This window comes from Pseudophryne corroboree, chromosome 2 (genome assembly GCF_028390025.1).
Source record: "Pseudophryne corroboree isolate aPseCor3 chromosome 2, aPseCor3.hap2, whole genome shotgun sequence".
NCBI classification, from domain to species: Eukaryota; Metazoa; Chordata; class Amphibia; order Anura; family Myobatrachidae; genus Pseudophryne; species Pseudophryne corroboree.
The window spans coordinates 760,562,943-760,576,827 of NC_086445.1; the positions used below are offsets into that span (position 1 = coordinate 760,562,943).

Genomic DNA, 13,885 nt, shown 5'->3' on the forward strand with positions numbered 1-13,885 from the left:
CTATGGATCAAATTTCAGCTTGCTGTCTACCCTCAGTAAACCTATCCAGTTGAGTCAAGTCTCAATACCCAGGCAGTTCATTTGTTATGCAGAATACACTTGAATACACATTTCATTTGTCTTTTCTATGAGCTGTGTGACCTGGGCAGGAGACAAAAAGCCTATTTTAAGGGTGTGGATCAACAGCATCCTCAGAGAACAGTATACGATAAGACAGTATGGCATGTCCCTGCATTGAGGTATGACATGTTAAAAGTAACAGTATTTTCTCCTTTAATAATGGCCGATGCACCCACAAATACTTATAATGCTAAATATAAAATGGCAATGACTTATTATGAATGGCTACTGACAATGAAAGACACTATGCCTGTCTGCTTTATTATACTGATTACACTTGTAGAGCACCTTCTGCATTTGCTCTCTGGGCATGTAAAAGTTAAAAGATTAATGATGAAAACTCCATACTGCAGAGCTGCATCCTGCTTCCAAGGTTACATTGTAGTCATAGAGAATGGTTTCTGAAAGGGGATATTAGTTTGAATCCTCATTCAAAGGGTCAATACAAGTAACATTTTTTTTAACAATATAAAGAATGTAACAACTGTGCATTTCTTTAGCATGCAGATGTAGATATATGTATACAAACACACATATGTACAGTATGTCTTATGTATATGTTCCTGCATACTGAGATGTTCTATGCTACGTGAATTCCTATGTTGCATCTACTCAGCTCTCCCTGTAATGTGGGATGTGCTGTGAATGCTGCCTCTTGTTTTGTTGCAGTGCAGAATAGCGAAGCATCATAACGCAGGCTGACAAGGGGGATGGCTGTGTGACTACTGCATCTGGAAACTGGGTCTCTGCAGATGTTTCATGATGTACCAGCTTTACCTAGCTCTTATTTTTTAGTCCTCACCACCAGGCAACGTCACACCTCCTGAGGACTCAAGATTTTTTTTTTTTGTGCTGAGCTTAGCATCTCCCATCCATTACATTATATGCTTTAAACAGGCTTTCAAGTAAGAGAACCTGCCAGACTAATCCTGTCCTTTCACTTCAAGAACAATGAGCTCCTCTTATCAAGAAATCCCCCGTTTTAGCATCAGCTGATTAAATATTTTTGAAGTATTAGGACAAACAAATTTATAGGATGCCAGAAAACCTGTTATTCGTCATTGTATTCCCTGGAGAACTGATTCTACCTAGACCGGTTACTAAGAAACCTGGAGGATTGTATCTTAAGGTAACGTCTTGTATCAATGTTTTCACACAGGTTGTCAGTGTTTCTAATTTAACAGACATATTGTTATCAGACATTTTATTATCACTGTATTGCATGTTTAACTCCTTTAAAGACGGCATCGGCTACATGTTTCACTTGTTGGTATACTTTTTTAAGATGTATTTATATATATATATATATATATATATATATATATATACACACACACAAAACAAAACTCGCTGATCCTTATCTTATTTTAACATTCTTAATGTCTGTCATTACTCTTTAAGGTGTAAACATTTCCTGATGAAGCAATTAAGAACCCCATTATGCAATGCTGTAAAGTGTGATTTTGCCGTCTATATAGATGTTCCTAATTTGAAATAATAATTTATACCTGTACACTTTTGTTTATTATTTTAGAACGTGTACATCATGTAGGCGATCAGACACTGCTATGCCTGTGTCAGTGTAGACAAGACTAATTATATACAGTGCTGCATACAGGAAGCATATTTGGTATCACGCTTCTGTCCTTGTAATGTATAGCTCCTGGGATCTCATATCAGTTGAGAGCAATAGGAGAGCAGTAAAATCCTGCCCTAAAATGCTGCATATTATGTGCCCATACATGATGAGGATGCATACCATTGTTACCTAAAGAGTTATATGCATTGATTTATAGAGCATTTTAGCCTTAATCTTCTTAGTGCCCCATGTCTCCTCTGAGGATTTCTGTGCAAAGCATCTCTAGCAACCTCTCAGGTGTGGTAGTATAGAAAGAAATGACGCATATTGTAACTATTTCTCCTCTTTTCTAGGTGAGAGGTTATACACCTCTCATTTACAGAAATCCATTCCTATCCTGAGCACCAATATATCTCCACTTTCTCACTGTGGTTACTTCCCAACAGCCAAACAGAAGAACCAGGCTGTATACTTATTTGGTCCCTAACTATGACAGTTGCCACTGGAGATCCCTCAGATGAAGCATCCGCTTTGCCAGGACACCCACAGGACAGTTATGATCCTGACCCTGATCATGAATGTTGTGAGAGAGTCGTTATTAATATTTCAGGACTTCGATTTGAGACTCAGCTGAAGACCTTATCCCAGTTTCCAGAAACATTACTGGGGGATCCTAAAAAGAGGATGAGATACTTTGATCCATTGAGGAATGAATATTTTTTTGACAGGAATAGACCAAGTTTCGATGCCATCCTGTACTATTATCAATCTGGTGGGAGGTTAAGGAGACCTGTGAACGTGCCCTTGGATATCTTCTCAGAGGAAATACGGTTCTATGAACTCGGTGAAGAAGCCATGGAGATCTTTAGAGAGGATGAGGGATATATAAAGGAAGAGGAACGCCCTTTGCCAGATAATGAGTACCAGAAACAAGTGTGGCTTCTCTTTGAATATCCTGAAAGCTCTGGCCCAGCCAGGATTATAGCAATTATATCTGTTATGGTGATATTAATTTCAATTGTGAGTTTTTGCCTTGAAACATTGCCTGTTTTTAGAGATGAAAATGAGGACATGCATGGGAGTGCTGTCAATTATTACCCATACTCCAACAGTACAGTCCGATATCAACCTTCTAATACATTCACAGACCCATTCTTTATTGTTGAGACACTTTGTATTATATGGTTCTCATTTGAGTTCTTGGTTCGTTTTTTTGCCTGCCCAAGTAAAGCTGGATTTTTTACCAATATTATGAACATTATTGATATAGTGGCTATTATTCCTTACTTTATAACCCTAGGTACAGAACTGGCAGAAAAAACTGAAGATGGGCAACAAGGTCAGCAAGCAATGTCTTTAGCAATTCTTCGAGTTATAAGACTGGTTAGAGTATTTAGGATCTTCAAACTTTCCAGACATTCAAAGGGACTGCAGATTTTAGGTCAGACACTCAAAGCAAGCATGAGGGAATTAGGCCTTTTAATATTTTTCCTCTTCATTGGTGTCATTCTTTTCTCCAGTGCTGTGTATTTTGCAGAAGCTGATGAGAAAGAATCTCAGTTTCCCAGCATCCCAGATGCCTTCTGGTGGGCCGTGGTTTCCATGACAACAGTAGGATATGGAGACATGGTCCCTACAACAATAGGTGGCAAAATAGTAGGCTCCCTCTGTGCAATTGCAGGCGTGTTAACCATTGCCTTACCAGTCCCTGTTATAGTATCCAACTTCAATTACTTCTATCACAGAGAGACAGAAGGTGAGGAACAAGCACAATATTTGCAAGTAACCAGCTGTCCAAAGATCCCATCTTCCCCTGACCTTCAAAAAAGTAGAAGTGCCTCCACGCTGAGTAAGTCAGATTACATGGAGATCCAAGAAGGAGTTAATCATAGCAATGAAGACTTTAGAGAGAAGAATTTAAAAACTGCAAATTGCACCTTAGGAAATACAAACTATGTAAATATAACCAAAATGCTCACTGACGTTTGACTGGCCTGCTCCTTGCAAAAGGGTATGGGGCAGCTGCAGAATTTGAGCAATGCAATAATCTGCTAGGTAATACTTTTCTAGATGTGTCAATTTGCATGGAAAGCAATAGTTGTGTAAGTGATGTTTTAATGCATCTGCAACTGAATTCTAACTCACGGAACATCTATTGACAACATTGGTAGGCCAAAGCAATCTAGTAGCATATTTGACTAAATGGTATACAAATTTGAAATGACCTAAGATTGAGGCAATCACTAGGCCTCACTTTGTATACATACTAAGGCGTCTCAGCCTGGATAGATGAAAGAAGTGAAACTCGCTGTACAATCTATTTGGATACATACTGTAGGTGTCCAATCAATGTTTAGCTTGTGACTAAACAAACAGGCATAACTTCATGAAGAACACTGTTGACCGTAATGTTTCACAAGAGGTTCTGCAGCAGCAACAGGCTGCAATGCACAGGACAGTAACCTTTTATAGTGACACAAACAATTATTGGTCCGACAGGGTTAAAACTGCACCTGTTGATTAAACTGAAAAGATGATGGTTTCCAAAGAATTGTACTTCCCAATTTCCCCATAAATATTATCATAGCTATAAAATATCTTCTATAGGATATGCTCAGCATACCCTGTAGTGATGTAAACATAAATTGCACTTAAATGATCAATGCACATATGTACAGCCCAACATTTCATGCTTTAATAATTAAATAGCTGTTTTTAAAAATACCTTCCATATTTTATCGAGGAACATATATTTTTGTGTTAAGGTTCTGTTGTATATCAAAATGCTGATATTTTATTTTTTAAATTTTTTTAATAAGCTAGTTTGCTGCCACTGTAGTGTGTCTATGCTGGGATGTATGACACGACTAAACAGGAAGTCAATATGTACTATAATCTGCAGACACAGTGTATACATACAGTAGTCATTGCTATAATCACTGAAACAGGAAATATACAACTGCTCCTTAGCTATGGGACCACTTCATTATTGATCAAGGTAAATGTCCAGAACAAGGGTGAAGATTGACCAAAGGGTGTATGAAAATGTAAAAGAAGCCTTCACACTTAGATGTCAAGGCAACATGCTGCAATTGTTTCTAAGGTTAAATAATATCACATGGGACTGCAATGAGACCATGGTTGATTAGGGTAACCCACATTTACCACTACTGTATGTAAAATAACTGCATGCATATGTTATTAATTGTTCTTAACTGTTCCTAGCAATCTGGTCTATCAGCAGTTCTCTGTAATGTGGATAATGTCAGCCTTAAAACTTTTGTACTGTAGGCCATCAGTTATCCTACTGGTGGGAGTCGCTAACTTCATGCTGTGTTGCTGTATCAAATCATTGGAGAGATACACCTTGCAGGATAAAGTGTAATAGGTCTCCTCTAACCTTTGTTAGAAATTCTAATATTCTGTCACACTATTATAATGTTGCCTACATTCCATTCATGAATTAATAACTGTGAAATAGGAATAATGCATGGATAATATTGCATGCACACTCTATCAACATATATAGCCAAATACGCAAACACACACATACACAGTTTCTTCTTAAGTAGAAAATAACCAACTATCTATGTAGCTGTATCAGTGTTAATAGTATTTATTCTACAATTGTATTATTTGAATAATTTCCTTATAGGAATACAGAAGTTAAATCAGGAAAAGGGACATACTGATTGTACATTTTAAAATAAGGTTCAAACTGTAGGTAAAATATACTTGCACCAAGGATTGTGTTTATGTTTCAGGGAAACTTTGTCACGCTTGAAAATATATGTACTGTATTGAAAAAGTAAGTAATAATTAAACATCCACAGTGAAGCGGGCAGAAACAAAGGACACAGGAAAGGGTGTTCCATTAGTCATAAATAAATAAACAACGGCATCCATTGACATATATTTTGATTGTCTGTAGATGTAAGCAGCTGTATAAGCACTATGGAATGTATAGAAATCTATGTATATATATATATATATATATATATTTACATATGTATATAAAAATGTGCTTACACATGTGAATAAGAGTGCATGGGTATATGAGAACACTGATAAAATACAAATTAATATGCACTCCCAAACATCCAAGTCGATAAATATTAATGTCTCTTGAAAGTTGGTACAGTTGTACAGAGAAAACATATTATGTTTACTTATAAAAGAAGAAACAGATAATTTTTTATGACACTTTCAATTCAGGATTGTATTACCTTTGCAATTAGATTGGTTATACTGATGTAATTATATATGTATGAGCGATACATGAATACCTGTCTATTCAAAGATTATCTATTCATGCATGTATGTATATTCAAGCACATTAAATACACAACCACATACAATTACATGCCAATATGTATCTAACGGTGCAATAGAATATATATATTCTGAGAAACAATATGAATTACAAGAAGCTTTAGATATTATTGTCAATTTCAATGTCTGTATTATGCATATATTAAGCACAGTGTGATATCAAATGTTACATTACCTATTCAGAAAGTTAATCATTGTTGCAAATAAACTGATAATAATAAGCCACATTTTTGACAAAACCTAGAAGTAAAGGTCAGTAAAACAAAGTAGAAAAAAATTGGCACAATCCTTTGGTAGCTACAAATCCCAAGATCTGCCAATATTTACCATTTTTAGTAATTTCTGAACCAATTATGCAATTATTGCCATATCATTTGTGTACAGTTTAACCATTGAATGCCTGATGACAAGCCAGTGCTTGGAAAACAATCTCTCAGCACTGAAGCAGATAACATTCTAATAGAGCTTTTAAATGCACATCTCAGTGCATAGAATACTTATACAATACATCAAAGGTGTTTCCCTGTAAAATGGGTCACTTTCATTTGTGCCTTTGTGCATTAACTTATATTTTAGGGTATGTTTATTGTTTATAGTTATACTTTGAAATTGTTGAAGAATTAACACCTAAAAAATGAAAATAGGATTTTATGTCTTTAATTGTAGGTCGAATGCTCGCCAATAATTATATTTTAGTATAAATGGTATACAGAGTTTATTTATTTTTATTTATTTATTACCAGTTATTTATATGGTGCACACATATTCCGCAGCACTTTACAGAGAATATTTAGTTATTCACATCGGTCACTGTCCTAGTGGAGTTTACAATCAATATTCCCTACCACATGTACATGCACACACGCTCACATTAGGGTTAATTTTGTTGGGATCAAATTAACCTACCAGTATATTTTTGGATTGTGGGAGGAAGCCGGAGTACCCGGAAGAAACCTATGCAAGTACGGGGAAAATATCCAAACTCCACACAGTTAGGGCCATGGTGGGAATTGAACCCATGACCTCAGTTCTGTGAGGCAGTAATGCTAACCATTACACCATCCATAGTGCCCAGTTTGTACACTTCATTTTCTCGCACTTAGTTATCATCAGAAAGAAATACTACAGTATTTTGAGAAGTGTTAATCTTCTCAATAGCCAGTAAATAGTGATTATGATTCAATCTTGTGGAAGGGTTCCTGGCATCCTGGGCCCTCTTACCCTTTGGCACCCTTTACTCTTGCTGCTCTAACCTCCCCTTTCCGCCTGTTACCTTGTGGGGAGCATATTGGGTGGGGTATCAGGGACAGAAGGTGGATGTAAGGCTAAGTGCTGCCTGTGATGCTGCAGGATGTTGCTCCTCTGTGTCAGTGACAGACTAGGATTGTGGATGTGATGCTACAGTGCAGTGCCACACTCACATCTTAACATCAGCATCACAATGCAAAGTAAGAAGCACACTTGATGTGTTCCAGTTAATTTAAATAAGTAAACACATTCCCCAATTGTCAGGTCAACTTGTTACTTTAATACCCAGGGAGGCAGGTACTCAATGTGGGAGCAATGCAAGTAAAAATAAAACTCTATGGGCTCCATTTACCATCGATACTATTTCCCAGTGGCATATTTTGTTTAGTATTACTGTGATACTAACAAATATGCCTCTGGTATTTAACATCAATCATTTGTCTGGCAAGGTCCAGCTGTGTCCCCCTCCTCTTGTGTGTTGCCGGCAGCCAACTGTTACTGGCATTGAGTTACTGACTAATGTGCATACGTGACAGCCATCTGTGCACATGCATACTGCTCCACACAGGCAAGGCCTCATCAAATCCTGGAAGACTTTGCTGAAGTCGGAAAGACTGTGGCGAGTCCCCATTTTACTGCTTACGCCATCTATAGAGAGCATACGGGTTTCTGTAGAAATGGTTATGGAATATTAGGTAGACAGTCAAAATGTTGACAGTGTCTGTGACGAACCAAATGGCCGACATGCACAATGTTGACACAATGAAAAGGTCAACATGGAAATGGCAGACACATGAAAAGGTCGACATGAGTTTTTCAGGTTTTTTTGTGTCAAATTTTAGATTTCAGCACATGGAATCCCAACTAGTGTACCGCTTTGATTGCAATGCTTCAGGCAGGGTGCCCTACTGCGCTACCGCTGTGCTTGGCATAGATTACCATTCCCAATTGTAGTCCATATGGATGGATGGATGGTAAAGTATGAAAAAGTTGAAAAATTCAATAAAAATTCAAAAAAACTCATGTCAATCATTTGTCCACCATTTACCCATGTTGACCATTTGGTCTCAAACTATTGACTGTCGACCTATTATCCAGATACCTTTATAAACAGTGGTAAGCTAAACTAAAGGATTGTGTTCATAACATCTTTTAACATCAGAAACAAGTGCTAAAGGGGTTACAATTCATTCTTGCCTGGGGCCCTATATGAGTGACACACTGTTTTTTTTGTGTTTTCTTTTCGATTAACCTAAAATGTTGGTGCCCAATGTGATCACCTTACTTCAGCTTAAGGAATAATGCTTGGGATAGGCATATCAATATCCTTACAAAGAATTAAGGTTCAAAAAGGGTTGAGATTGCGTAAAGGATTAAAAAAAGGGGCAGACAAGATGGGCCAAGTGGTTCTTATCTGCCGTCAAATTCTATGTTTCTATGTTTCTATCAACCCTGATTATAAGTTCACATAGACTTTCCTGTTATTGAGCACAAATGTACAGGTGCCAAGGGTTGCCTATCTCTGGCATAACCCATCTGATCATGAAGCATTTATTGGTGTATAGAGAGACTATTTTAGGATGCCCAATTTGCCTCAGGTGTAATGCCAGTAACACAAAGTGAATGGTGTGTAAATCAGCATCACAATGGTTTTCGGTGTTACTGTACAGTGGCCTCCTCTGGTCTTGCTGCTTAGATATTCATTTAAGAAAAGTGTTTTTAAACATTGCTTTGCAGTTTAATGTAGGGGTGTTAAAGCTATCTATACTGTAGTGAGACACATCATATTTTTGGGTGTGTTAGGTCAGAACCCTTGTCATTTATAGTTAACTTAAACATACTAGAATAAAATTATACCACTGTATATGGCATTGAGATAAATATCATGATTTTGTGATCCCTGAAATTTTTGCTTCGCAAATTTGCATCTGAATCTTTTCATTTTATCTATGCAACCTATTTTCATTTTAAGGTGTTACATTTAAAAATGATTTGAGGCATCTTTAAACAAAGCATTTTAACCTTTAAGCAGGGCAATAATTAGAGTTAACAGCAAAAGAGGATTTGAAACTACACTAAGGGGCAGATTCAACAACGAGTGATATTCTTGTTGTTACGCATTACAAATGCTAAATGGTGCTCCAGCCAATAAGCTCCTAATTGTTCTTTTTTAAACACATGACAGGAGCTAATTGGCTGGGGCACCATATATCATTCATAACAAGAGATAACAAGAATATCACTCATTATTAAATCAGCCCCTAAGAACCTAACTAAAATCTATGTACTAGAAAACAGCACCGGCATACATTCAAAAAAATCCCTGAAAATCCATAAAAACATCACACTAGTAAATAATAGTTATATGCACACCATTCAAGAGATATTCTTCTACTGTCCACAATACAAATTTTCTTTAAGTCAATAATGCCATTACGTGCCAACATCTAAATTCCAAAACTTCACAAAAAGGTGACAGAAAACTGTAGGTCTCCAAGCATCCTACTGTCTTATCTCCACAGAAGCCACAATCAATCCCCATTACAGCTCACCATTTAGTAGTCATTGTTGGTGGGATCTTGCAGTGTGATCGTTCCCTTGGAATACATACCATTTACAGACGGACGGAATGCCAGCTGTCAAGATCCTGACAGCGGCATCCCGTCCGTCAGAATGCCGGCAGTTGGGTGAGCTCTAGGAGTTCCCTTGTGGGCTTGCTGCGCTTCCCACGCTACGGGCTCAGTGCGCTCACCACAGTATCTATTCCCACTCTGTGGGTGTCATGGACACCCACAGAGTAGGAATAGTCCTGTTTTGCGGGGGTTTCGCCTGGCGGCATTGTCAGCTGTTGGGATTCCAGCATCGGTATCCTGGCTGCCAGGATCCTGACAGCCGGCAAATTGAACAGATCCCGTTCTCTTACTTATCTGTGTTATATTGAGCCCAGAATCCATGCAGGAAAATGTACTCTTACTTCTTAAATTGAGTTGTTGAGAATTCATATCACGTTTCTTGCAACAATGTAACATTGACGTAACGATTCAGTAATTAGCAGCTTTCTGATCAACACTGTTGCTTGAGTTGAGCTATAGGGTAGTGATTTGTTTTTTCATGGTGCTTGTGCAGGCTTAACATATTTCACTGCTATTTTAGGCAATTGCTGCAAATCCCTTTGATCAATGGGCAAATAAATTGGATAATGGGAGAATAAATCACATGGATTTGCAGCACACATGCAGCAGAAAAACGCATTAAAAGCTGCACAAGCACCATGGGAAAGTAACTTGCTATTGTATAGCTCCATTTAATCTACTGTGTTAAAGATCTTCACTTCTATGGAGAATTTATTGCATCTATGCCGCTGTGCTGCCCCTACTGCCCTTATACCACTATTGCAGTTCTGAAAGTATAGAAGCCACCAGAACTATAAGCGTGCATTTGCACCAGTCCAAACCTAGTGCAAGATATTTGTCTAAATTCAGATGAATCTTTGCGCATGCACAACTCTGCATATCCCACAATTCCTCCTACATTCCCAGTTGCACATTACTCTGAATCTCTCATAGTTGCATATGCTTAGCTGCATGAGTAGTGTAGCATTTTATAGTATCCATAAACAAAACAAAGTTATATTACACTCTAAAATGGGGTTTAATGAAAATTGGTGCTTGGTTATAGTACATAGGTATTTCCTAAAATTATACTAAAACAAATTTAGAGCTGCAGGCATCTACTGAATTATTGTATTCCATAATAAGAGTCGATGCTGAACTTACATATTCAGGCCCCTCTATCTAGTGCCTCCTCCTTCTTTATTGTGTTGAAACAATAGGTAACTGGTGAATAAAAAGTAGCAAAAAAATGAAATAAAAATGTATAAACATAAACAAAATGATAGAGTGAATAAAACATACAGATCATTAACCCATGTCTATGCTGACCTGAACAGTACTGCCATAGGTATGTAACTAGGTTACCTGTATGGTAAATAGAGCCCTATTTTTAAGTCGAAAAAAAAAATAGATCAGTTGTAAATCATATTTCATCATTTTGTTTAATACTGTATGTTGTCTCCTGTATTGCACAGTTAAAACATTCACATCACAGACATGTGAGAAAAACCTGTTCTTTTAGTAAATGTAGACATGTCAGTATTGTATAGGTATATATATATATATATATATATATATATATATATATATAAATCCATGCATATGTATTTGTAAACACAATGAAATATTTTTATTCTTACATACCATATGTAAGATTTATTTATACCATATTGGTCCATTGTAGGTATACTTATGTAATTAACATATAAAAATGTTAATGTATACTATTGATGCTTGTGTATAAAGACGCCCAGTTTGACAAATTATCTTCTGCTCTTTGTAATCTTTCCTTGCACAAAGTGTTAGGGGCTAAATAAGGATTTTGGTGGATGGAAGGGGAGTTGTACCTGGTGTTATCTCAGTGTCCTTACTTTCGTACAGTGTGTGCACAGGATACTGTAAAGTATGTCTGAATGAGTAAAACATGCTAAGCATATATACCAGGGACATGTGGTGAGGTAAATGACTCTGGAGGTTCTGGCTAGTACCAGTGCTATATTTACACCATGATTGCTCACTTATATGCTGCTCTCTCTGGGAGAGCAGCCAGGTCGGCTCAGTTGGAGGCTGGTGAGTGGGTGTGATGAGGCAAAAGGGGCGGGGTGGAGGGATTACAACGCCCCCCATACCTCAGCCCCCCACGGTACGAGGGGGCGTGGTGGCCATGACGGCCGTGGTGGCATTATACAGCTAGGGGTGTGACTACGATTACACGATTCAGCGAGAATCGCGTCATCAACCGCCCAGACCGTCCACTTTATACATTGAGGGGGCCACCGAAATTGGGAGACTTGCCTTCTCTTCCGCCCATTTTGGAAAAGTAGGTAAGTATAATTTACACACAATATATGAGCCCAAGGGTTTATCTGGGCATTATGTACTGGAAATTTGGTGAGCTTTGAGCAGAGATGTGCGGAAAAGATAAGCTGGTGAGGCACTGTTTTATCTGTCATAGACTTTTTACTCCAGAGTTTTGACTATAAAAATGATTAGCATAATACAAAGAATATATTTCTAATATATTCTTTGTATTTTTCACATACTTATACTTTTTGTATATAGTCAAAACTCTGGCTTATATGTTAATATGACAGGAAAGGCTCAACCTCACCTGCCTCACCCTACCGCATGTCACTGATATTAACTGTACAAAATATAAAGCACTGAAAGTTCAGAATGTCAACATGGTCTGAATGAAACATACCAGTACACTGACATGGGTAAAGCAGGATTTCTCTAGGAGGGTTCTGTTTGATTCAGAAACAAAGTAAAGAAAAACTCAAGCAATAAGCCTAAAACAGGTACTTTTTTATAGTTAAATTGTTTCACATACAGATGGGTCAGTTTCAATGTGTTACTTACATAATTTTATCAAGTAAGTTTAATATTTACGACTGGTGGTGGATCATTGGGTTTATCAGAAATAGGTCGACAGTCACTAGATAAGCCCCATATTGTCACCATGCGCTAAGTACACTGGGTCAAAAAGTCGATAGTCAATAGGTCGACATGAAAAAAGTAGACACTACAAAAGATCGACAGCTACAAAAGGTCAACAGTAAAGTGGTTGACATGTGTGTCATTCAGTATGTTTAACCACATATAAGCCAAAAAAGTGAAAACGTGTCCACTCACGGGATCGTTTCATTCACCACGCTTCAGGCAAGGTGCCTCGCTCCACTACTGCTGCCCTCAGCACATGTTACTATTACCAATCCTAGTCCGCAAGGATGATAAATGTTAATAAAATAACAACCAATTTTTGTTTACCATATGTGTGTCGACCATTGTCATGTCGACCATTTGAACCTGTCGACCTTAAACACTGTCAACATTTAGACTATGCCGATGTTTTGTACCTGACGACCTAATGCATGTCGACCATATGAAGTGGACCTATGGACTGTTAGCCTAATGACTGTCAATCTGCTGTATAATACGGAACCCATTTATGACTGCAGTAAGTATGCAACTAAACACATATATACAGAGAATAGCCGTTCAAACTACATCCACCGGTTAATGCCACTGCATGTATTGCAACTAAAAAGCTATTGTTTTATGTTTTTTTGATTACTCAGGCGTCTTTTTAATATTTATGGCATACGCAATGTGATCTGGACACAATGGGTGTAATTCAGACCTGATCGCAGCATCAATTAGTTAGCTAATGGGCAAAACCATGTGCACTGCAAGGGGGCAGATATAACATGTGCAGAGAGTTAGATTTGGGTGGGGTGATGACGTTCGGGTGCGCTATGGTTAACCGAGCAAGGCGGGAGGATCCGAGTCTGCTTCAGACCCGTGTAAAATGGGTAAAGTGCGGGGGGGTTCGGATTTCGAGGAACCGAACCCGCTCATCACTAGTTCAAACTGAAATCTAAATTGCAGTGTAAAAATAAAGCAGCCAGTATTTACCCTGCAGAGAAACAATATAACCCACCCAAATCTAACTATTTCTGCACATGCTATATCTGACCCCCCTGCAGTGCAC

General features: G+C 37.8%; 1 protein-coding gene across 1 annotated transcript; it reads left to right on the forward strand.

Moving 5' to 3' along the window:
* Window positions 1-794: 794 nt before the first annotated feature.
* On the forward strand, window positions 795-13,534 carry LOC135047548 (potassium voltage-gated channel subfamily A member 2). Its single transcript, XM_063955459.1, has 2 exons — window positions 795-1,249; window positions 2,053-13,534. The coding sequence occupies exon 2, from the start codon at window positions 2,189-2,191 to the stop codon at window positions 3,686-3,688; it is 1,500 nt and encodes a 499-aa protein (XP_063811529.1). The 5' UTR covers window positions 795-1,249; window positions 2,053-2,188; the 3' UTR covers window positions 3,689-13,534.
* The last annotated feature ends 351 nt before the right edge of the window (window positions 13,535-13,885 follow it).